Source organism: Sparus aurata, chromosome 12, assembly GCF_900880675.1.
Source record: "Sparus aurata chromosome 12, fSpaAur1.1, whole genome shotgun sequence".
NCBI classification, from domain to species: domain Eukaryota; kingdom Metazoa; phylum Chordata; class Actinopteri; order Spariformes; family Sparidae; genus Sparus; species Sparus aurata.
Genome location: NC_044198.1, coordinates 7,604,256 through 7,628,982, shown reverse-complemented (window position 1 = coordinate 7,628,982; position 24,727 = coordinate 7,604,256). Strand labels below are relative to the sequence as shown.

The 24,727-nt window shown below is 43.8% G+C and overlaps 1 protein-coding gene across 2 annotated transcripts; it reads left to right on the top strand.

Annotated features, from left to right (window-relative positions):
• The first annotated feature begins 537 nt into the window (after window positions 1-537).
• gsna (gelsolin a) lies at window positions 538-24,591 on the top strand. Of its 2 annotated transcripts, XM_030435180.1 has the most exons (17): window positions 538-713; window positions 10,015-10,211; window positions 11,601-11,755; window positions 12,433-12,594; window positions 12,707-12,856; window positions 12,935-13,024; window positions 13,282-13,414; window positions 14,078-14,382; window positions 14,635-14,768; window positions 15,747-15,837; window positions 16,053-16,079; window positions 18,863-19,033; window positions 20,198-20,372; window positions 21,817-21,938; window positions 22,251-22,328; window positions 22,409-22,469; window positions 23,677-24,591. In XM_030435180.1, the coding sequence occupies exons 2-17, from the start codon at window positions 10,016-10,018 to the stop codon at window positions 23,844-23,846; spliced, it is 2,220 nt and encodes a 739-aa protein (XP_030291040.1). In that variant the 5' UTR covers window positions 538-713; window position 10,015; the 3' UTR covers window positions 23,847-24,591. The 2 variants fall into 2 exon arrangements, with proteins under 2 accessions (XP_030291040.1, XP_030291041.1); XM_030435181.1 differs by lacking the exon at window positions 16,053-16,079 and having other exon boundaries at window positions 539-713.
• Window positions 24,592-24,727: the final 136 nt, after the last annotated feature.

Genomic DNA, 24,727 nt, shown 5'->3' with positions numbered 1-24,727 from the left:
ATTAAGTAAAAGATCTGTATTTTATCTGCGGTCAACACTGACTCAGTGGGCTCACTCATGGCATGCATCACAGTACAGAGCAGGTTTGGCTCGTGAGCACGTTGGCACGGCAGGACCAGGCAGCGGCAGTGTTGTTCAACACGCACCTTCTGTCGGAGGCCGGAAGTGTGGAGTCACTCCTGGTCCTGGTCTTAAAGTTACAACCCCTGCAAGAGGGAGGAAAAAAACACCTTAGTGTTTTATTATCCACTGAGATGCTACAATCTTTAACATTTGCGGCATTCATTTTAATATATCTATTAAATATATAAACCTACATGTTATACCACAGTTTATACATATTTAATCCGAGGAACGTGCCTCCTTTATGACACAATCATAAAACATGAGTTCTGTAGAAACGTTATAGATAGATAAATAGATAGATAGATAGATAGATAGATAGATAAATAGATAGTGGGTTAGACATCCGCGTGCGTGTGCGTGGCCGCCCCCCCTCTGCGGGCGGTGCAGCAGGAGGCCCCGGGTACGGGGAGTGTCGTAACGGGGAGTGTCCCGGTCCAGCAGCATAAACAGCGGCTCTGCGCTCCACCGCCCCGCCGACTCGACGCCTCTCTGCTCCCGCTGCAGCCAGAAGCGCTCACCGCGGCTCAAGTCAAGTCTCCTCAGCAGTCGTCCGTGCGTCCGTCCCCGATCACGACCTACACCTTCAGGTACGTTTAAAGACCCCGTTACATCTTCGCTGACACTGTAGTCTCACACCGTGGCACAGATTGCTCATCTGATCCCTTTAATTAGAGCCGAGGAGGAGCGAACCGTTACTTTTCCGTGCAGGCTGGAACAAAAGGCTTGATATGCTGGTGGGAAGACAGACAGGCACACTTGTCTTCTTTCTTTCTTTCTTTAATGCAGATATGGTTTACTTTCTAGCTCATTGAAATAAGTGTAATGCCCACTTTTATAGCCGCTGCCATATAAGGACAGGCAGTGGGAACCCTGGTTGATGACTAAAAATGCTGTGGTTCCACTTAAACCGGCCACAGGCTCTTAGTCACATTCTTTGTTGACTCTTTAAAGTGAGTTCAGGCTGGTACTATGTGATGCCAGACCCAGAGCAGCCACTCACATGCTGCGTTCTGTTGCATTACAGGAGAGAGAGTCGAGTAATTTGAATGTGCATCTCGTTTTCTAAAGTTATCCTCCTCAGCAGCAGCTGCTCATCTCTTTTTTAGAAACATCTGTGGTAGCCATAGAAACGCACAACCAAATAGTGAGGCTGTTTACTGAGGAAGTTGGTTACAGTATCCTGTGTGGGGTGGATTGTTACTGCAGAAGTGAGGAGAGTGCGTCAGACAAGTGTGGTGTGTGTTTTGCGTGTGTGTGTGTGTGTGTGTGTGCATGAGGAAGGGATAAAGACAGACCCTTGTTCGCCCAATCAGAAAGCGCTGTGTCAGATCCGCATTCAGCTGGTAGATGGGCAGAGATTACAGGATGCCTGAACCCACTGATTGCGCTAAACCCCACCTTAGACTCAGACATAAGCCTTCCAACAACTGTGTGCAGGCTCTCTGTCCACACGTGTGCACGAGCGCAGGGCAGTGGATGTTCGTGTGTTAAAGCATTCCCCATATTTGGAAACCGGGTTAGAAAAGACGGAACACATTGGTCTTATTTTACTGGAAAGTCACATTTCTGGTGCATCGTCTGTGACGTCGCCAAAAGTTTTCTAGGGGGACATTTAGCAGCCTCAAGTTTCAGCTCCTGGTCACTGTAATGTAAGTCAGCTGCTGGACTGGAGCCATGTCCTCGCACAAAAAACTGACAGCACAAGTCTTTCATTCAATTGTGAACATTGTTTGCATCTCCTGACAAGCATTCTCTTGCGGTCATGCAGTCACGTAATGACTGTCCTCCATGTCCTCTGTCTCTGTAGCAGAAGCTGAAACGTGACATTGCTGTAATGCCACAGAAAGTGTTGGGGCGGATTCTATATAGAGATATTGCATATAGCTCAGACATCCGAAGACCTTTTAACTGTCAACAAAATGTAGCCAAATGTTTAACAAAAATGTCAAAATGTCTTTCCCCACTGAGCAAAAACCAAAAGACATCAGTTCAACGCCTTTGATGACGTTGAGCCCACCTTTGAACATCAGCCTACCTGATGAAAGTTGGAGGATCAAAACATGGTATTGAATAAAGCTGATAAATAGCTCCCCAGGTAAAGCTCATGCGTCATGCAAGCTACTGAGGCTGAGGCTCGGGGTTTGAATACACCCCGTAGCCTTCGCTGCATGAAAAACTCGGCCGTCATTAAAAACTTGAGCCACAAGAAGTTCTTTCGACGCGTGTAACTGAAGTTAAAAGACTTCTAAGGTTACACTGTAAAAACGTTAATTGTACATCAGTAGTGAGCGTTGAAAAAACCTCTGAAAAAGTCACAAAAACTTTAATTCTGGCGCTCCATTGGACGTCAATACAGCGTTGTCAAAGCGTTGTCTTTTGGATATGTTTCTGCTCAGTGCGTTGCGTTTGTGTGCAAATCATCAAATCAATGCTTACAAAGAAATGTGCAATTTCGACAATGTTGGTTCCCTCTTATAAAAAAAATGCAGTCGTCTTTGAGTGGTTTTAGTCGCCGAAACGTAACCAGACCTTAACCGTCATGGTGCCAAATCATTACAAAGAACTCATATGAGTCATTTTTTCAGACAGCTGAATGGGTCGTGGTTGGGTGGGGGACTCAAAAGACCTCGAACATGCCCTTTGTTTAAGTCTTAATAACTTTTAAATGAGCAGAACTACTTTTAAAATCGCAGACTAAAAACACCCTTTAAAGAGCGGAAGTTAGCAGCCGAGACCAGAAGTTATAGAAATATTCAATGGCGCTGTGTATTAGGAAGTTTGGGGATTTCCTATTAATTATAATAAAGCCGATGTTTTCCAAGTAATGGGTTAAAAGCCACACCTCTCCGTCAAAACACACATCATTTCCTCTTGCTGCTGGACATTCAGGGCCTTATCAGCAGGCAATAAAGTCAGATCCCATGCGAAATGCTTACTTAACTGTTAATAAGTTTGCAGAAAAACGTGTTTATGTGCTTCATATGTTTAACTAGGCAACAGAACTGGGTGAAGACACAGACTCGAGGTAGATCGCTCCTGAAACACCCATCCCATATCTTTTAATAACCATCCATATATCAGGGCGGTTATTTACAGAGTCATAAACAGTCATTTTGATTGTCTTTGTCTCACGACGTGTACGCAGATAAAAGTGAAGCCTACGAAAGAGTATCAGTCTGTGCAGGGTGCTATCTGTCCTGAGCGAGCTGGAGAGGGCAGCTGCACACTCCTCGAGAGACTCTGAATGGCATGCTTGGAGAAAATGAGTCATTCAGAACCCCCCTTCCCTGCAGGAGGAATCTCTCCTTTTTGGAACAGAGGGCCATAATTTCCGATTTCACAGACTAAACCATTATGCGCTTGTTTTTGAAGAAGGGACACCAGCAGACGAATCACAAGGGGGGCTCAAAACTTCCCATCATATGAATCCAACGTCGCTATCTGCGCTGGGGATCAAGTATTTTTCGCGCAGGGCCCTCGAGCGAGGAGGGGCTGACAGCAAACAAAAGAGAGGCTGGTGAAAAATGGGGGAGGGGATGGAATAGCTGAGGTCGGACTGACAGGCTCACCCAAGGTTTGTTTGGAGGTGCGGTGGGGACAGAGAGCCTGCTGTGAGGGGGCAGAAGCCCCCGACAAATACCTTCGGCTCGGCGGAGGTGTTTGGGCGGCCCCTGCAGACAGACACCATCTGCTTTTCCCAGCACGCCTGCGAAAGGAGCACTTACCCAGCGGTCACGTGATGTGTTCTATTTAAGCTGGCGTGTGTGCTGAGTAACACACTGCCCCTCCATGAGTCACTCCATCCAACCCGGAGCAGCCGTGTTTACACTAACAGTTAATGTTTCATTCAGCGAAACTTTGCTCGAAAAAATTAAAAAAATCTTCCAAAAAACTCAAACTCACCGCGCCGTCGACTGCCTTCCCTCTCGTCCCCGTTAGATTTGTTCTCATCTACCTTTTATCAGAGTTGTTATTATGTTTTTATAATACCGCCTTTGATTTTTTTTCAAAGTGCGAGGTGATCCAGACGCCGTGCGTCCCCTCTGATGCTTCGCTTTATTAAGTCACAGGCTGTGCGAGCGCCTGCCTAACTGTGGGATAAAACGGCCTTGATGTGCGGAGACAGTCGGAGCAGCTCCCCCCATCTGACGAGGAGATCACAGTCAAAGGCAGCCATGTTTATTTAGTGCCACCGTGACAAAGATCTTCAGAGTGTGAAGTTGCACAGAAGTTACGTTTTCAATGGGTGAGATGTTTCAGAGTGAAGGTAGTCGTCTGCTGCCGGATGAAAAGTCGCCTTGAACAAGTCAGCTTTTCAGGATTATTTTTTTTTTTCTTTACATAAGAGAAGCAGCTCTATTTTCAGGCAACAAGCTACACATGCGGTGCAGTTTTTGAACATTTCTTATGGGGATGATTCATGTCATGAAACTTACACCGCGCAGAAACACTGATGCAAAACTTTACTTCAAGTGAAAACTGAAGCGACAAGTTCTCCGGTTTCTCTTTACGTGACCACAGCTTTGGCCCCGTGTTACAGTCAGACACGGACGTGTTCATATTTCTGGGTGTGCCAGTTTAAGTAAATGAATGGCAATGGGAAGTTACTGATTTATAACCAGTTGCTCGGGAACATGAAGTTATTGTATTCACTCACCCCAGTCGATTCAGGAGGAAGTATCAGACAGGAGGATGTGGTAGCTACTTCATTTAGATGCATTTCAGATAGCCTTTTGTGTTGTACTCAGTGAGGAGGATTTGTCACCAAATATGGTTATGGGAGGCTAACAGGGGTCACTTATGTCGTCTGTTCTATTGTCATAGAAATAACTTGGCTTGCCTACTTGCCCATTTGATTTATTTTCAAGCATGAAATAGGGAGATAAAAAACCACTCTCGCGTTGGTGTGTAAACCGCGGAGCTGACGATGGGAGGTGATTAGCCTAGCTGAGCGTAAGGACTGGACGCAGAGGAGAAACGGCTAGCCAGGCTCTGTCCAAAGATTAAACATACGCCTACCAGAAACTCAAAATGACCATCTGTGGTTCTAGAGGGAGTTTCGTGTTGACACTGTTTGATGACTACTGGCAAACTGGCAGTCTGACTGTGACAGCAGGATTCTTACTGCATCCTGCTATTGCTTGGCAAGAAATAGGCAAACCTACAGCGTGTAATTTCCAGTGGAACATTGAAACATTTTAATTCTTGCATTATTGCTCCAAGACGGATCAAACAAACAAGAAACAGCGTAGTGGTCAACAAGCTTTACTCTGTACCTAATAGAGTTGGACTGATGGTCAATTCTGGCCGATATTCAGCATTTTTCCGCATTTTTCTGCAGCTGACCCTGGGTTCGACTCCCGGCCTGGGTCCCTTTCCTGCAAGTCACTCCCTCTCTCTCTCCCTGTTTCCTATCACCCTCTTCAGCTGTACTATCAATAAAAGCCATAAAAAGGCCAAAAAAATACTTTAAAAAAAAGTGCTACTTTGGCTCTAAAGCAGCATACCGTCACACAATGTCCCGCCCACAACGCTATCTGATCGGTAATATGTCCCAATTAAAAGCCTGTAAACACGAATAGTCTGAATCTGCACTGTAACTAGTAACTAAACGGGTCAAATAAATGTAATGGAGAGGAGGTACAAAGAAAATGGCACCTCAAAACTGCATTGAAGAACAGTACTTGAGTAAATTTTACTTTGGTTTACTTCATCAACGGTTATTTGACACACAGAGTTTCATTTTACTGCATTTGAACATCGGTCCCAAATATCCGTTTTCAGTCTCCTTGACACTCCTTGAGTAAAAAAGTCGACCCCTAGTTCCAAACACATGCCAGTGGTGTCAAGCCTCTGATCCAACTCTTTGGAAAACAAATAAGCGCATTTTCCAAACTCTTGAGCTATCACTCTACGTTTAAAGTTATAATAAACAGGCACATTTTACTTTGCTGACATTTTTGGGGAGATAACACATCAATTCTTCAATATTTCAGACAATAAACAGCCTACCATTGCACCGACATACACTGAACATCCTATGTTGAATTGCTTTTGGTGTTGCTGGCCAGCAGAGACGGGTTGGGTCCAGAGTCAGATCTTCTGGAGGAATAAACACCCAGAGTTTCATCTGATTCTGCTCTCATCTGGAGCCGTTTACCGACGGGAGGAGAGCTCAGAGGTTACTTTTTAACTTTTGAGATTACAAAGTGGATTTATCTTCACTCCTGTTCACCCTCCTGACTGCAGCAGCAATGATCTGCGGAGGTCACCTCCATTGTCAGTGTCTGATCGTGTGAATTGTGAAGAATTCTTACATTTTATATCTTTAAACACACAGATTTTGGTATCCTTAAGTGCTGAGCCATCATATTAACCTTTCCAGTCAACTTTTTTTCCCAATCACCGGGCTGAACAGAGATCAAACAGGAACTCTCCCCGATTGCTCTTTATTAAACGTGGCTCTTACAAAAACAGACGGGCTGAGATTTACCCAGATATGTTGGATCAGTATCAGCGCCGGATCGGCTTTAAAACCAGATGATCCACATCTAAAGCTGTTACTTAGTCACTGTTGTTATTAAATACAAATCTTTGCAGCACATGACACCCTCTTTCCAAATTTGATCATTTCCATTCCCCAAAACACGACTGGTCAATGTTTCCATTTGAGGAATCCTTTAAATCAGTTTGTCGGTGCAACTCTTTTTCCATTGTCACTACTATTAATCTACCAGAACCTTTGTTTTCAGGCTCGACAAATTACAAATGAAACAGTGCTAGTACCCTCCTGGGGTTTAGACAAATCTCCCTTTGTGACCACAGACGCTGCAGATTTGCTGTCTGACTTTTATGGCGTTCCGAGCTTCTCCAGACTGGAAAGTCCACCAGGATACTTTAGAGCCACTGTAGGAAAATTCAGCTTTCCACGTTGTGCAGCAGCCCCCGGTTTCTCATTGTCCAGCCAAACTTTGACACATGCACTGTGGTGTCAGGGACCTGGTTTGACTCCAGGGTTCCCGGTCGTTTCCGCTGCATTTCACTGTTGTGACTGGGTCAGTTTTCCTGTGAAGGCTAAAGGAAGTATAAAGGTGTTAGGTCTTGACAGTCTCTATTCAGAAAACTAATCTTGGAGACATCTGCCAGCCAGCCACATGTGACCAAATGGTCATTGCCAAAATGATCCACTTACTTTTCCATGCTGAAAAATTCCACTGAGCAGCGAGTCGGGCTGGTGGATACGAGGAGAGGGGAGAAATGGGGGAGAAAAAAAAGGAACCCCACATTTTTTGGCCGGGTCACGTGAATACCAGGCCACTTCCCTCTTTCAGGGTTAGGAGCAGATTCCTGCCATGTTTGTGGGCAGACGGCCGATAGAAGAATGGGCCATACTCGCTTCAGTGTTGATGGTTAGTCATGCAAATTGAGAGGCGGCCGGACCAAACAGCATTCCTGTGGAAAACTGGACTCTGTGTCCATTTTGAACTACATGACCTCCAGTTTTGAATGTTTTTCTTAATTCCTGAACCTGAGCATTATCAATGGCTCTTCACAGCTAAGAACACTGTTGGTTTGATTGTCTTATAATCATACCATCATTTACTTAAATCGGTGAATGAAGAGGAAATGCACCGCGACGGGCCACAGAAGCCCTTTTCAGAGGGTCAGGCTCTAATTTGGGAACACTGCATCACTTCACAGAATCTGTTTTCACTCTCTCTGTAGTTTCTGTGTTCTGTGTGGGAGCAATTAATACGCGGCGTGGGTCAGTCTGCAGCAAATTCTCAGAGGAAACATTGGTTCACTTTTGCATAATTGTTTAGAATGATTGCTCCATACAGTGTGTGTTTGTGTAATTTGACACGAGTTCCTTTTTGCATTTCTTTTTTTAACCCTACACCATCATCCAAAACATGTCCCGACTAAGCGAAGTTCCTCATTGGACACCGTAAACTCTTGTACAAACAGTGTTCAGACAGCCATAACAAAGATTGTAACAGGATGCCTCGACGCCCATCTTACAAATCTCAAATATCCACACTTGCTGCCGAAGGGGGCCGGCGGGTTGTAATCCAATGCAGCACAGACACCCACTTCAAACCCTTCATTTGGCGCCAGCTGTCTTTTATACTCTCAGATACGACACAAGTGTATGGCATGTGTGTGCATGAATGTTTGGGTGTGAGTGTTGGTGAATTTGCATGTGATTGGACCAATGACCGACTGCTGATGTGTCCATCGGGGCAATAGGATTTCATATTATGCGACCGGTGGAGATTTGTGTATTGGTGGAGTTTTGCTATGTAGCTATTTTGCAAGGTTTCCACCACTTTAAAGGGGCACTCCACTAAATCTACTTCAATGTAAATTTGTAAGAGCTCGTAAAACAGTCGAACAACGTCTTCTGTGGCTCTTGTTGTCGAGGAGTCTGAGAAAATGAATCACGACAAGGAGCGTATTGGCTTGGACTTGAGAGACAGACTCTTCGTAGAAAGCCAGTGTGACTGATGGAATATAAAATGCTTTCAAGTTGTGTTATTAGAAGAGCAGAATTCAGAAACCAGAAATTTGATACAATACTAGTATAAAAAAACGATACTCGATACTTTCGATGCCACGGCAAAAAGAAAAAAAGTCATAGGTACACACAATAGGACATATAATAGGACAATACGAATTAAAGGGGCTCTGGAGAACTGCTGTGTTGTGCTGGAAGCTGGTCTTTGGTTTATGTTAGTGGACTCCCTTTATAAACTAACGTTAGCTACTGATGCGCTCTGATCGGAGCGGAGAGAGGCACTGAGAAGGGCGTAAAGTCACATCCTTAACAACCTGCACACATTGCTGGTATAGAAAACCATATTACGTTGAATATGGATATTGTATTGTTTCAAAGTAATGAAATCAAAAAAGTTTCAGAGTATCAGTACTTCTGACAACCTCAGGATCCAGTGTTTTTGGAACTTGACCAATATTGACCACTCTATTTATTTTGGGGGGATCTGTCTCTCAGAATGTTCTGGCAGTGCCCTAAAACCAAATTACTGGAATACTTTCTTATCCCCCTCGGTTGCATTAGGCCGAGCCTGGCAACGACCATGACTTTTATGGCAGTAATTGGTTTTTTGAGACTTTTGCATCAGTGTGATGGAGTTGAGACGTCAAGAGGCTTCTTTCTTTCCGGTATGAAGTGCGTGCTCATGGGGCAAATGTTGAGGCTCTGTAAATAAATAAATCAATCAATCAGAGAGTACGGTTTAGACCTGCTCAATGTGGAAAGTGTCACGAGATGACTTTTGTGTGAATTGGTGCTATACAAATAAAGTTTGATTCATTGATTCATTGACGCAGGCCCACTGCGATAGAAGATTTCCTCCCACCCTTAGCATCCATGTCCTGTGGCTGTGTGCATAAAGTTACGACAGACTGAGGAACAGGATCGGTGATGCACCAGTCTCTTCCTGTACGTAATAATAGGCCGTGTTTCTTTTGCCACCATCTCTGTTGGTTGTGACAACACTTGAGTCAGAAGTGGCAGGACTTCCTCTTCTCGTCCGCTGGAGGAAAAGCCCTGAGCACAGAGCAGCAGTGACTCACCCCGCTGTGCATTAATGTCTAACTGCAAACCTAAACTTTATCTTTGAATCCATGGCAACAGCTCTGCCTCAAGGGGAGTGGCTTTATCTTTTCCTGAGCAAACGCCTCACAAATAGGGAGTCCCAGTCTCACTTTTAAAAGGTTATTACACGGCGTTAGGACTGTTGGCTCCGCAGTGTTTGACCACTGAGTCAGAGCTTGTTGTCGCGTGAACACTCCTGTTTGTTTTGGGCTGTAGAGTAGAAAAAAAAGAAGCACTAAATCTAAGCCGTGTGATTTTGCTGCGGGCAGGATGGCAGCGCACCACCCAGAGTTCGAGCGGGCCGGACAGAAGCCGGGCCTCCAGGTGTGGAGGGTGGAGAACTTTGACCTGGTGCCCGTTCCCGAGAAGCTGTATGGCGGATTTTACAGCGGAGACGCCTACCTCGTCCTGAACACCATCAAGCAACGCTCCGGGAACCTGCAGTACGACCTCCACTTCTGGCTGGGTGAGTGAGTGCTACAGTGTGATGTGTTATCACAAATGGATTCTACTTCAGCATGTTAAAAAATGAGTTTAAAGCAACAAGAGACACACACGTTTCGAGATCCGTTTCTTTTGTGTGTGTATTTTTCTTGTTTCCATGGACATGTAGCCGAACGTAAAAGAGCTGATCTCAGTTTTCCAGGGCAGCTACGACCCGTTTGACCCGCAGAGCAGATGACAAGCTGAATTCGTGCCCCGGGAAAGTAATCTCTCATGACAGTGTTGCAGTGTTTACCCCACCGCTGCAGCTGTGTTTCATGTCTCTGCCGCGTCTCATCCTGCCTTCTCAGGATGTGACGTACCGTATTTCCTTTCAGCAGTGTGGCACAGATGTGTTTGAGATTCGTTATCAGCTCATGCAGCGGAGATTCATAGCTGACATTCTTTCGATTATCTAAAATCTCTCATGGTACACATGATGATTTTTGGTTTCAGCACAAGGGGTTTTTGTCTAAACCAGGATTTCATCGAACACAAATCTATTTGGCTGGGACACAGGCAGCATTCACCCCATTACAAGACACTGTACCATCAAAATGATTTTGAAGCTGTATTTTAATGTTAAAGAAAGTGTTGCCTTAAAGAGACAGGCACTCAACATAACGTTCAGACAGAGGGTGAATAGAAGTGCTGCAGCAATGGACAGTATGAGAACACTGATTTATTGACAACAATAACTTCTCAACATTAAAGCACGTGAGCATTTTCTAGTACAAAAGCATGAACCTGAAACTGAACATTATATGGGCCCTTTAATCTTGCAACCATGTAATTAGGTTTCACTACAATTTAATGTCTGTGGTTTGTCTTTTGTTTTTTGTATGTGTTGGGACCCCCTCGAAAACGAGATGGTACATCTCAAGGGGTTTTATCCTAATAAACAAACTTGAACAACAACTGCAAAGCAACATGAATTTAACGGCCAAATCCAAATTTATATCAGTTAAAATAAGGGGTGGATTTGGTATGTGGATCGGCCAGAAGAGCTTAAAGCAAACAGGAAAACCAGAAGCTGAGTTATGTTTTTTGCCCATTGATTTCATGTGCTTTTAGTCAGCCAAATTGATCATGGAAACAGCATTTTCCAATACAGGATCTGATGTAACCCTCCCACATGCTGCTGAACCCATTTCTGTGAGCAGAAATAGAATATTGTTGCCTGTATTAATGTGACTAATGTTGACTGACCCACTGCTGCTCCAGCATATTGATCCCCTGACTCACTGAGTCCTCACTGTGGGAATTCGTCAAACACAGTATGTGGCTGTCATGGTAGACGTACAGAATGACTGCTGAGATCAAATAAGGAGCGGTACTAACATGAAGCACGTCCGTGGTTCCTCTGGCGCAGGTGATCACTGCACCCAGGATGAGAGCGGCTCGGCGGCCATCTTTACTGTCCAAATGGACGACTTCCTGGGAGGGAAGCCCATCCAGTACCGCGAGGTCCAGGGACACGAGTCCAAAACCTTTCTTGGCTACTTCAAGTCTGGAATCAAATACATGGTAAGATGTCGTGTATGGAGCTGCAAATAATTTATCAACAAAGAAGACGGTGCATGTTTTGTGAGGATTGTTGCTTTTGTTTTGGAGCATTTGACCGTGCGTATGCAATGTTACATAAGAAGTGTGATTTTTGCCTTACTTTTACTTACTTATTTTTGGTTTTAATTATATAAAAATAATATTATGGGGCGCTGTTTAGCTCAGTTGGTAGAGCAGGCGTCCCATGTGCTGAGGCTCTGCAGCGAACCCAGGTTCGACTCCCGGCCTGGGTTCCTTTGCTGCATGTCGCTCCCCTTCTCTCTCACCCTGCTTCCTGTCACCCTCTCCAGCTGTACTATCAATAATGGCCAATATATATATTATAAAATTATATTTTAAACCATAATCTGCATTTTTCATTATCTGTGAAATGAAAGATTCAATCACTTTGTCAAATCAAAATCTGCACGTATACATTAAAATGGCTTCCTATATTTATTTTCTTATCTTTTATTACAATAATCATTGTGAGAAAACACAAACTTAATTAGTCTGTTTAGATGGCATTATTTTATCTGGAAAAAATGTATAACATTCCAAATATCCATTCTTTTTTTGATTTAATTGTGTTGAGATCGCAGCCATTTATGCTTAAAAGGCAGGTATTTTATTTTACAATGCAACTGTTACCTTTTCAGCAAGGGGGCGTGGCGTCCGGGTTCAAGCACGTTGTTACCAACGAGGTGGTCGTGCAGCGGGTGTTCCAGGTCAAAGGTCGCCGTTCTGTCAGGGCAACGGAGGTGCCGGTCAGCTGGGACAGCTTCAACCAGGGAGACTGCTTCATCGTGGACCTGGGAGCCGTGAGTCAGACTGAGCAGAATAATCAGTATTAGAAATTAACGATAATATGATGAGGCCTTCAGGAAAGGTTTCATCCATCTCAACCGTCCGTGCTTCTCCTCTGCTCTGCAGGAGATCTACCAGTGGTGCGGCTCACAGAGCAACCGCTTTGAGAAGCTGAAGGCCACTCAGGTCGCCAAGGGTATCCGTGACAACGAGCGCAGCGGGAGGGCCCGGGTTTATGTGGTTGACGAGGGGACGGAGAGAGAAAAGATGCTCGAGGTGAGATCGGTGAACTATGACAACACATAATGTCTAAAGAGTGACCCCTGTGTTAAAATGGCTGCTCCTTGTGCTCAGGTGCTGGGTCCTAAACCAGATCTGCCACCTGGAGGCTCTGACGACCTCCAGGCTGACGCTGCAAACAGGAAGATGGCCAAACTGTACAAGGTGAGACACACACACACACACACACACACACACTGTCTTTGTCTCGCTATCAGCAGCTAGTGAGGCTCTTCATTCTCATCTGTATTTGCTGCAAGAACAAGTTTACCGTTGATTTTGGTGATGAGGAAACAAACCTGTGGAGTTCGTCAAATACACATGAATATTGTTTTAAACCAATCGTCTCATGAAAAGTCTGAGCACTTTTGTGAGATTTTGACCTCTAATCATCCGCTCTCCTCCTTCGACCCCCCATTCAGGTGTCCAATGCCAGTGGCGGCATGACCATCGCACTGGTGGCAGAGGAGAACCCGTTCGCCCAGAGCGCCCTGGAGTCCGGCGACTGCTTCATCCTGGACCATGGCTCCGATGGTCGGATCTTTGTCTGGAAAGGTGAGTGCAGGGTGCGGCATCAGAGTCCAGCTGGATGTTTATCTAACAGAGGTTCTGCTACAATGAGGTGTACCTCAAGGTGAATTAAAGGAGGTAGGTAGTTTAGCTTATTTTAGCCTGACTTAGCTTATTTTACCTTAGGGCAAGGATTGAGGGAGAAACAGCTAGCCTGGCTATGTCCAGAGTTAGTATCCACATACCAGCATCTTTCAACCTCATTAATTAACATGTATCAGTGTGTTAAAGTTAAAAACATTGTGGTTATGTCTATTTCTTGGCCGGCTGCAGTGACCTCCTGTTGTGTCGCCACCTTTAGCTCAACGGACAACTTAAAGAAAATATACAGTATTAATAAGCGAGCAATTAGAGTTCCCCGTAGGCAGATTTTTCTACCTTTTTAGCTTTTAGTGTTTATGCTAAGCTATGCTAAGCTAACCTGCTGCTAGCTGTAGCCTTTTATTTACATGTGGGTGGTATCAATATTCTTGTCGAACTCTTGGAGAATAAGATTGTTTCCAAAACTGTCAAACTATTTGTTTGAAGTATGATAACAAATTTGTTTTAGCCCCTTTAATCATATCCACAATCAAGATGATGGTCATGATCATCATAATCACCATCACGACAACTGTTCAACTGTCTATCACGCCTCTTTGCTTGCAGGCAAAGACGCCAACATGGACGAGCGAAAGGCAGCGATGAAGGCAGCGGAGGAGTTCATCAAGAAGATGGGCTACCCCAAACACACTCAGGTCCAGATCCTGCCGGAGATGGGCGAGACGCCGCTCTTCAAACAGTTCTTCAAAAACTGGCGGGACAAAGATCAGACGGTGGGCCTGGGCGTGGCTTACATCGCCAACAGCATCGCCAAGATCGAGAAGGTGCCTTTCGACGCCGCCACCCTGCACGAGTCCTCCGCCATGGCCGCCCAGCACGGTATGGTGGACGACGGCAGTGGAGAGAAACAGGTGAGAGGATTGAGACCGGACATTTGCACTTTCTGTCCAGATTAGAGCAGCGGGGCCTTCTGTAGGGCCCTTTGGGAAGTTCTTTTTGTGTCGAATAATGACCGAATGGCTTCCTCTAGAATAACTGTACAATGCTATACAATACTGGATATTATGCAATGTAATTTGCAGTAAATGAGATGAAACATTTGAGACGACAATACTCCCTGAACCTCACAGAAATCTTTCTTATCTTTCTTTGTTTCTTGACAGATCTGGCGTATCGAGGGGTCCGACAAGGCGCCCGTGGATCCGTCCTCATACGGACAGTTCTACGGTGGAGACAGTTACATCATCCTTTACAACTACAGTCACGGAGGACGTCAGGGACACATCATCTACATGTGGTGAGAACACGAGCGGCACATCATTTACTTGTATGTCTGATGCCTCCATCAGTACAGTACAAGTATATTTATCTATTACTTTTGCTACATCACGCTTTCAGATGGAAAGCTCGACCTTACAGATTCAGTCTTCCGAAGCAAAACATATAATTGTCTCATGACACACAGATGGGGTAGTCCAATCTCTAAAATATTTGTTACGAGTTTTAACATCAATGATGGTCTCTTCATGTAGTCGATTTTCACTTGATGTTTATTCACTAAGAATAACCTTGCGTGTGTTTTTAATTATAAGGCCAGCATACAAACAGCTCAATTAGGAAAGATAAAGAAAAATGGGATTAAGACATTAGCAAGCTTGCGAATCAGCTCTAATCAATTACAATCAAATTTAGGAGGCTCGTGACGGAAAAAAACATGTTAACATTTAAAAGTGCTCTGAACGGCATTAAAAACTATTTTCCAGTTTCAGAACTAATGATCAGAACTGAATATGGAGCTGTTTTGTAAACACATAATGAGCACCACTTAGTGCCTTACAGTGTTGTATAAAGCACCCACATAGCGTATTTGAGTAGAAGTAAAGATATAATGTTAAAATATTACTTTGGTTAGAGCGAAAGTCTTAAAGTGTCTGATACTAAATGTACTTAAGTACTCATAAAAGTACATGTATATCCTACTGTATACTGTGAGTTCACTGATTATCGACAATCAGATCAGATTTTTTTTCTGATTATGTTATCGGAGTAGGTAGTTACCATAAAGTAACTAGTAACTACAGTTATCAAATACATGTAGTGGAGTTAAAGTACAATGTTTGCCTCCAAAAAGTAAGCAGAAAATGAAAATACTCAAGTGAACTGCTTCGAAATTGTACTTAAGTACAGTGCTTGATTATATGTACTTAGTTGCATCCCATCACTGGCCGCTTATTATATTCAGTGTAATGATGATGTGTTTGTTTTTGTCTTCCAGGCAGGGAATGGACTCCAGTCAGGATGAAATCGGAGCCAGTGCGATCCTCGGCGCTCAGCTGGATGAAGAGCTCGGCGGTGGTCCTGTGCAGGTAAAGCTGACGGATCCTTCGACGGCTTTTTGTTTTCATCAGCTTGAATTCATCTTATCGTTCATGTTATTAAAGTCTGTCCCTCCTCTGGCTCACTCAGCGCTGTCACCTCCTCCCTGACCTTTCCATCCTTTCACTCTTTCTCCTCTCCTCTCCTCTCCCCGCTGCTGCTGCTTCTGTCCTCCTTGGTTTCCCGAACTTTTCTGTGTCTTCAGGTTGTCGGTGCTCCCATAACCACTCAGGTATTCTCCCCCCCTCCCTCCCCTGCTCCTCGTCCTCCCAAAAATGACTCATATGATCCTGTCCAGAGCCACTGACAATTTTCTCACTTCTTCTCACACATTCGAGATACATACGACGGTCTTGGTTTCGATGGGGCGTTTATCTTCATCTTCATTTCTGAGGCTCCTTTACGACTTAATTAATGTGTTAATGAGTTACAGTAAAACCGAACACAAACAGGACATTCCGATGTGGATGTTTATGGGAGGTTTCCTCCTCCTCTGTCGCCAAGTCTGCCTGCTTCACATAAACAACAGCCATGTTCCCAAACTCCAAAAGATATTATGAAGTGTTTCTCCGCTTGTCAACGGCTGCTGATGCCGGAGCTTAGAAATGGCTGTGGAGATCATAAAAGAGGATCAGTGTGTAGACTGTCGACTGGGTTGTTTAGAGTGAGTCCTGGCTCTGTACTCATGTGAGTCCTCATTCATTCATTTGTGTGTGCTGCACTCGCACGTCACTATGTTTTGCATGTACATGCATGACTCCGTGTGTGTGTGTGTTAGAGGATAGAGGGAACTTGGCACTAAAAAGTAGGATACTCACTTGATTTGTAAGTTTTAGTTTTGAGTGTAAACTTAAAGTTTATGTATACTGTACTAATAGCTTGATGTTTAACCCACTACTAGTGAATTAGTCATAAGAACAACCCCACTTTAGAATGGGGAACATAGTCTGAGTTAGAAAGACTTAATGTAGAGCTGTTTGATACTATTAACACTTGTCGTTTTTTGTTTTGTAACAGAAGAATAGATATCTAGATGAAGTGTTCATAAGGGAGAATGGATACTCGTCGTTGGCAGGCTGTCAACTTATGAAGCAAATCATATTAAGACCATAATTCATGTACAACAACCGTAATACAAGGTAACTGAGGGAATACTCTTCAGGCCCTGACACACCAAACTGACATCAAAGAACTAGCTGCGACAAAAGCTGACTGTTGCATCGCCTCACGACTCCCATGTCTCGGCCAAAAAGCTGCACTTGAACACACCACAAAGACCAGAGCTGATGGCCAGCAGGGCTCGTATGTTCTGCCTCTCTACCATATACAAACTGTTGTTCTGGTTAAGCAGAGATTTTTAAACCACATTCGCTGATAAAGCTGCGTCTGGTCAAGAAGGTGTCTGATAAAAAGTTACAAATGGCACTGGTGAAGAGGCAGAGAGGAAAAAAGAGGAGAGAAACTGCTGAAAGCAGGCAGGCTCAAGGAGCCGTCCCTTTCTTTTTCCACACTTGAAGAATTGTGAACTTAAACTTTATGAAGTATTTCAAACATCTGCATAAGTCAATGTTACTTTATTCCAGATGTTTTCCTGCTCTTCCAGCAGTCTTGCAAATGTCTCTTTTGTTTTACAGCTACTTAACCTCAACTTGACTTGACCTGGCTGGGGCAAGGTATTATTTTTGATACTAGTCCTGATATAGAACCTAAGTCTAGGCACAAATACCAAATTGATATAAAACAGAAAAAGGTTTCTACAAAACCTACTTTTCATTTAACTAAAGAAGCCAAACGTCCCAATAAACGTCTGAGCAGAAAAACTTTCTGCCTAAATATAAACTTCTTCATTAAAATACTTCATGTGGAAACAGACAACTGCTCCCCCCCTGGTGTTCCAAAATGGTATTATTGTTAAAGTCAACTGGAGTACCAGCTACCAACAGCACAGGACCACTCGCTTATTTGAGTCTCATGATATGTTGAGGCAAACAACTATTGCCTGTTTAAAATCTAAGTAAATATCCCAGAACAAATAAGAATATGTATGCGAGACTATGAATCCGAGCGAGCATTCAGTGTGAACTTCGTGGCACTTTGTGGCAGTGACACGTTTTGGGCGGGTGCAAACTGGGTATTGAGGTTCAACACACAGAGGTGCCAGAAACAGGAAGTTATATCAGCGAGAACATGAAACAGCAAAAGTGAAAATATGAGAAAATATGAGGTGAAACTGCAGAAGACATGCAAACACTGGATTTTGTGAATTTCGGTGAATATTTTGTACCCTTTGCTCCGGCTGACGGTGTCTAGCTTTGGGTTTAGAGGCTGAAGGCGGGCTGTGTGAAGGCCTTCGATTTGTTTGCTCGAGTGGGGAATACGCAAAACTTGTAGACGCCAAAAACAAAATATTTCACTGCCGATGTAAAATAAGATAACACAACTTGAACACAGATGATCAACAGTGGCTGACAAGACAGCTTGCGGACAGACGGACTGTTCCTCCGATTGTAGCGGAGGACGCACGATCACAAGTGTGTTTGTAGTTTGGAAGTGTGCGACCGTGGACAGCGACATGTAAAGTCAGTGATTCATTGTCTTCTCTGCCTCCTGTCATTTGAACTCAGGATGAGCTTGATTTGCTGACAGCCATAAATATTGACGACAAAGGCTGCAGACCGAATACTAACATAAAACAGCTTCAGACACAACTTGTGTCATCACTCCTCATTGCACAAACCTTGACACCCACCAGCCTGTGGCACAACACGCGGCTCAGCTCCATGCTGCCATCTTGTGTCCGTACTCAGGATCGCAGCAGCCATTTTACACTCGCAGATGATGCAGATTTCACCCGACACAGCAGGGGGAGGATCTGTCGGGTTTGATTTGGTTTCCCACCGCTTTGGGATGATTCACACGTCAAAGTGCACGAGTTTGTTTGGCAAAAGACATTAATACCGTAACAAGCGTCTTGTGGTTTTTCCAAGTTCTGACTTTGGCGTTTGTTTTAACCAGGTGAGGGTGATGCAGGGGAAAGAGCCGGCCCATCTGATGAGTCTGTTCGGAGGACAGCCCATGGTGGTGTACAAGGGAGGGACGTCTAGAGACGGAGGTCAGTCGGCCCCTGCTGAGACTCGACTCTTCCAGGTGCGCTCCAACTCTGCCGGGCACACCAGAGCTGTGGAGGTAAGAGAGCTTTATCACTGCACCTGGAGGTTTTTTAAAGATGTTGTAAATGTCCTTACAAAACCAAAAATGAGCTGATCCCAGTATTGTGTGTGTATCTAAGCATGATATATACACAGGGTAGACGGACGTGAAGCGATTAAGAAACACACTCATGTATTCGTGGTTTTTGCACGAGATGATGTAGACCAGAGGTGACCGAACTGAAACTTAAAGTTGGACCACTGGCTGAAAGCACCGTCCTGTATTATTAAGATGCATAACGGTGCTATACAGGTTCCATCAGGGCAAGTAAGATAGAAAATATAGTGATTTATCTGAAGTGATTCAGCCTTATTTAAATTGTTTTTTTCTTTGTTCACGACTGTTAAAAATCATTTTCTTAAGTTCCTCAATTTTTCTTTTACACTTGCGTCTCCGGGTTTCTTTTACAGTCGGATCCCAGTTTGTATTAATTGACTGACTTCCTGCATAAAATGTCACATTGCCCACTGCGCTCAGATTATGAAAGATTTTTTTTTTAATTTGGTATCCTCCATATTTAAAGAGCACTTTACCTCACCAAATATAAATCAGTGAAAATGATTATTCCCTATTTATACAGTGATTGAGACAATAAGAAAAGTAGAAGAATAACACCACATATCCTTTATCCTTTAACATAATGTGACTTTTCTAGTACAACAACGTTATCCAATATGTACAGTCAGGTTTTGTCTCACATCTTCAGGACGAATACATCTAAAATGGTTTTTGGTCGACATGCCAACACACAGAATATCATTGTCCCACTGTCCAGTACATTAATGCTACCCTAGATTTTGGATACTCATTGCGATAAAAGGAACCCGGAATTTCATTGTGGTATTTCATTTGGCAAACTGTGGAATACCTAATCCACGCATTTATGTGACGTAATACAGTCTGGTTTGTGGCTAAAACAAACCAGCGTCATCTACAACCTTCCCCCAAATCATCTGGAGAATGTACTGAATAATCTGGAAATCAGGCGTGCATGAAATGTGAAATATAAATGTAATATTTGTTCCTGTATTGTGTAGTAATGAACAGAATTTGACTGACTACGGACTGGAACAGCTGGAAACACAAAGAGTGGCACCTCAGCTGCACATGTTAACCTGTGTCATCTCTGCGCCCACACAGCTTGACGCGGCGGCATCCCAGCTCAACTCCAATGACGCTTTCGTCCTGGTGACCCCCGGTGGCACCTTCCAGTGGGTGGGAGTGGGCGCCAGCGACACGGAGAAGCAGGGCGCTCAGCAGCTGTGCGGCATCCTGGGAGTGTCGGCCTCCGAGCTGTCCGAGGGAGGAGAGAGCGGTGAGGAGATGTGATGAAGACTGAATAACAATTTCTCATTTTCTGTGCAAACTGAAACCCGGTTAGCGGTTAACATACTCACAGTCGTGTTTGTGTTGGATACAAACCAGCTGTTAAAAGAGGGCTCGCTAATGTGAAGCTGGATGGTCGTCTTTTCTGTACTTCAGCTAAAGTAAGTGCTTGTGTTCATCTATACTTAAACAAACCAGACCAGATTGCATCAGCCCCTTTAGATGCTATCAGCGATCTTGTGATTTGCTTTTCAAAAGCTCTCCGCTCGCAATTTCAAATATAAAACCTCAGGCTAAAACATAACAGAGTCAATTTTTTATAAACGCCCTGCTTTTAAAGGCCGGGCTCGGCTGAGGGCTGCCAAGACAACAGAGGAGAAATTCAGCGTTTTGATTCTGGGAGCTGATGGTTCGTGATCTTTATGATACGAGATCCCCACAGTGAACTGCAGATTAGAAACATGTTGTGTCAGGCGGGGATTATTTAATCAATCATTCATCTAATTGTATTAGATAATTGTACATGTGCTCATTTATTTAAGCATTCAGTGAAGGGATTATTTATGAATTTATATATAAGTTTCGGCCATTAAAGCCATTAAAAATGTGAATATCAGTTACCTTTGACACTGAAGAACGCTAAATATTCAATATTCTTTGTATGTCTTTAACACTACACTGATCAGTACCTGTCATATCAGATATCGATCACCCGACTCTGTGTGATGTAAAAGAGAATTGCTCATAGTATCAAATCCTCAGAGACTCACTTTGTGTTTCACAGTCTCAGGCAGCTGTATAAAGCAAAAAAAAAAGTTAACGAGCTAATGGCTAGTTAACATTTAGCAGCTCAAGGGCAAGATGATTATTAGGGAAACAAAAAGCTGACCTAGCTTGAAGCCGCCTTAGCTTGAAGCCGCCTTAGCTCAAAGCTAATGCTGCTCTTTGTCTGCTGGATGTGTAAATGAGCTTTTTCTACTTCTAATTTGCGAAAAACCTGTAAATGCAGATGAAAAACAATAGCCTGACATTGTGGGAATTATGCCTGCTCACTATCCTGCTGATAGTTAAATGAGAAAACACCTCTCTCGTACGCGTGTGCTATGCTAAACATGAAGCTAGTCATCAGCCAGTTAGCTTGCACATGCCCATGTGGTTACATTTGTTCGTTATAAGTTAAATAAAGGGGATGTAACCCACTTATTAGCTGCAGAGGTGCTTATACGCATTTAATTTTTACCATACGTCAGCAAAGCTAGCTGTTTCACCCTGTTTCCACCATACGCATCCATGGTTTTAATCTCGAGGTTGAAGCTTCATTTAAGGGAATATGCATAGTTCTAAAATGTCAGACTATTGTTTAGAGCCCTCTGGATGTTTAGATACTGCACACTGACCTATGATAACTTGAACTGTGTCTGTCCCGTTCACAGACGAGTTCTGGGAGGCTCTGGGAGGAAAGACAGAGTATCGCACTTCTACCAGACTCAAGGACAAGATGGACGCTCATCCACCCCGACTGTTCGCCTGCTCCAACAAGACTGGAAACTTCATCGTGAGTCTTTTGGTTTTTAGCTTCTGCATTCATTTTAAAAAGGATCATTTCACAGAAGTTCACCCTTTTGGCAATGCGACGGAAGCACCGCTAAGACGCCATACTCATGAACAACTTGCCTTTCTCGAAATAATGTCCCGCTTCTGGAGATAATACACAGAAGTATTTATTTGGAGTGCGTGTGTTTTTGTTTTTTTTCCAGTAATTTAGGTGAACTTACCCTTTAAATCAGACTGAATAGGAAGAACACTATCTCTCAAATGTAAATGTTCCGGCCTCTGAACGCACCAAATCAAATTCTCTCCCCCTCAGATCGAGGAGGTACCCGGGGAGCTGACCCAAGACGACCTCGCCACTGACGACGTCATGATCCTGGACACCTGGGAGCAGGTAAAGAAAAAACTACATGGGTTCAAAGCACCGTCACTGCAGTTACAAACAAATATGCATAAAACTTTCCCATTTTTCAGGTGTTCGTCTGGATCGGGAATGAGGCCCAGGAGGAAGAGAAGACTGAAGCAATGGCGTCTGGTAAAAACCTCAACATTATATCATTAGGATATGAAATGTAACTATGTGGCAGAAAACTTGACAAGCTGTGAAATAGTAGGAGTGAAAGGTCAGGTCTTAACTTTTCTAAGTCAGATAAACAAGAGTAGCATTAACACCCCCTGATCTGAATCTTGTCTTTGCTGACATCCACTGCTTGAACCTCCCACCTTGCTGCAGCTATGTACGGGTGCACGCCGGTACGCTATGACATCATCAGTGGGCGTGGTTACAGGTGCAGCAATGCACATTGCGGACAACGCCCCACCAGAGCTGGAGGTGAAACTGACAGGTCAACTTCCAGCCACAGGGGGGCAGTACACCTCTGCCGTCAGGCTGGTGTTAGGTTACTCTTGAGCCCGAGGAGCGCAGGCTGATCAGACGGCTGCTGCACCCAAATCTCCAACATCCAAAAAAGAACTGGATGGCTTCATTTATTTCAAGAGTCACACCTTAAAATTATCCAAGACTCTATCCAGTTTGTTGAATTGATTAGAGGCGCGCTCGCCACTGTAACATGCTCAAGTCAATTTTATTTATGTATAACATAAATAAATACAAAATTAAAAATTAAAATTAAAAATAAGAAACAATAAATAAATAATTAATAAAAAAGTAAACAAAAAAGATTTGACAAAGTGTTCATATAGCTTCGAAGGTTGCGGTGGTCCGTCTCTTTCACCTTTCGGACAGCTGCAGGCTAACTGTCTCCAGCTGTGCTATGCTAGGCTAAGCTAATGTCGCCTGTCTCCAGTTTGAGTATAGGCGTGACAGTGGTATTGACTTTTTTATCTAACTGTATCTAACGAAGAAACGCATTTTTTTCCAAATGTCGAACTTTTCCTTTAACTGAACCTATAGCGCATTGGCACTTTTAAAAAAATCACATCAGTCTTACTTTTTATTTAGGTAGATTTTTTTCAAATATTAATTTTATACAGAGAAAGTTAGCATTGTAACAATTTTCCTGCATGATTTTGACATTTTGCGTTTGTCCCTGTCAGATTAGATCATTTTTGGACCCTTCACATCCCCTCATGAACAAAACTTCTGTTTTCATGGTTTTTTCAATTCCAGTACAGTCTGATTCCCCTTCTGCTTGTTTAATCTAAATACACCTTACCCCTGTCTGTGATATAAGTTTACTCTGAGACTACCACTAATACCGTCATTTCCTGATCTTCCTCAGCGGCCCGTTACATCGAGACAGACCCGGCCAACAGAGACCGCAGGACGCCCATCGTCAAGATCAAGCAGAGCTTCGAGCCGCCCACCTTCACCGGCTGGTTCCTGGGCTGGGACCACGAGTACTGGACCAGCGACCCCCTGGAGCGCGCCATGGCTGAGCTGGCCCTGTGAGGCGTCACCCGACCCTGCCTTCGTCACTATCAGCCCTGACCTTTGACCCTTCCTCCTGCTCTGCCGCAAGCACTGAGCTCCAGTGATAAGACTTTTTTATCTGCCAAAACGCCCTGAAAAAGTTTCTTTTCTACTTTTTTTTGTTGTGATTTTAAAAGGAGACAGGTCAATGAAGCCATGTTTTAATTCACTTCGTCTCACACGCTACAGTGATGCCTTTGTACCTGCTATGAAACCAACCAGTAGATGCTTCAATGAATACACAGGCTTCCGTCAGGGTTTTGCACTAAATAGGTTGCTACTACGACTTCTACTGTAGCCAGTCTTTCTCATTGATTTTATATGTTGACAATAGAACCTGTTCACTAGTGAAATCTCATGACAATAGTCTTGGTGTGCTGCAACATCTAAACACACTGCCAAGCAAACACTGCTTATAAAAGCAATACAACCGATGCCTTAATAATATTCTTTCCTTTAGTTTACAGTAAGATGGCTTCTTTTTAAAAAAGGTACCTTTATAGGTAAGTTATGTGCACCTTCAGTTAATAAGCCTCTTCTAATATTTATTTTTGAAAAAAATGCCACAGATTCATTCAGGAAGCTTATGTGATGCTGCAGTGGCCAACCTTTAGACGGGAAAACCGACGCTTTGCTGCTTTATGATCCAGTTACGTCTTCTGTGACACTTTCTGAGGTTTCCCCAAGCCTTGTTATCATTTCAATAAAACCAAATAAAACACAAGAGTTTTGTGTCTCTGCTTTCACAAACACTCACGGGTCCCGCATTATAGAGAGTGAGATTACTGTGTCATGTCTGACAGTACGAGAACTCTATGCACACAGCCACTAAATGAGTTTGTTTGTAGATGGCGTCTACA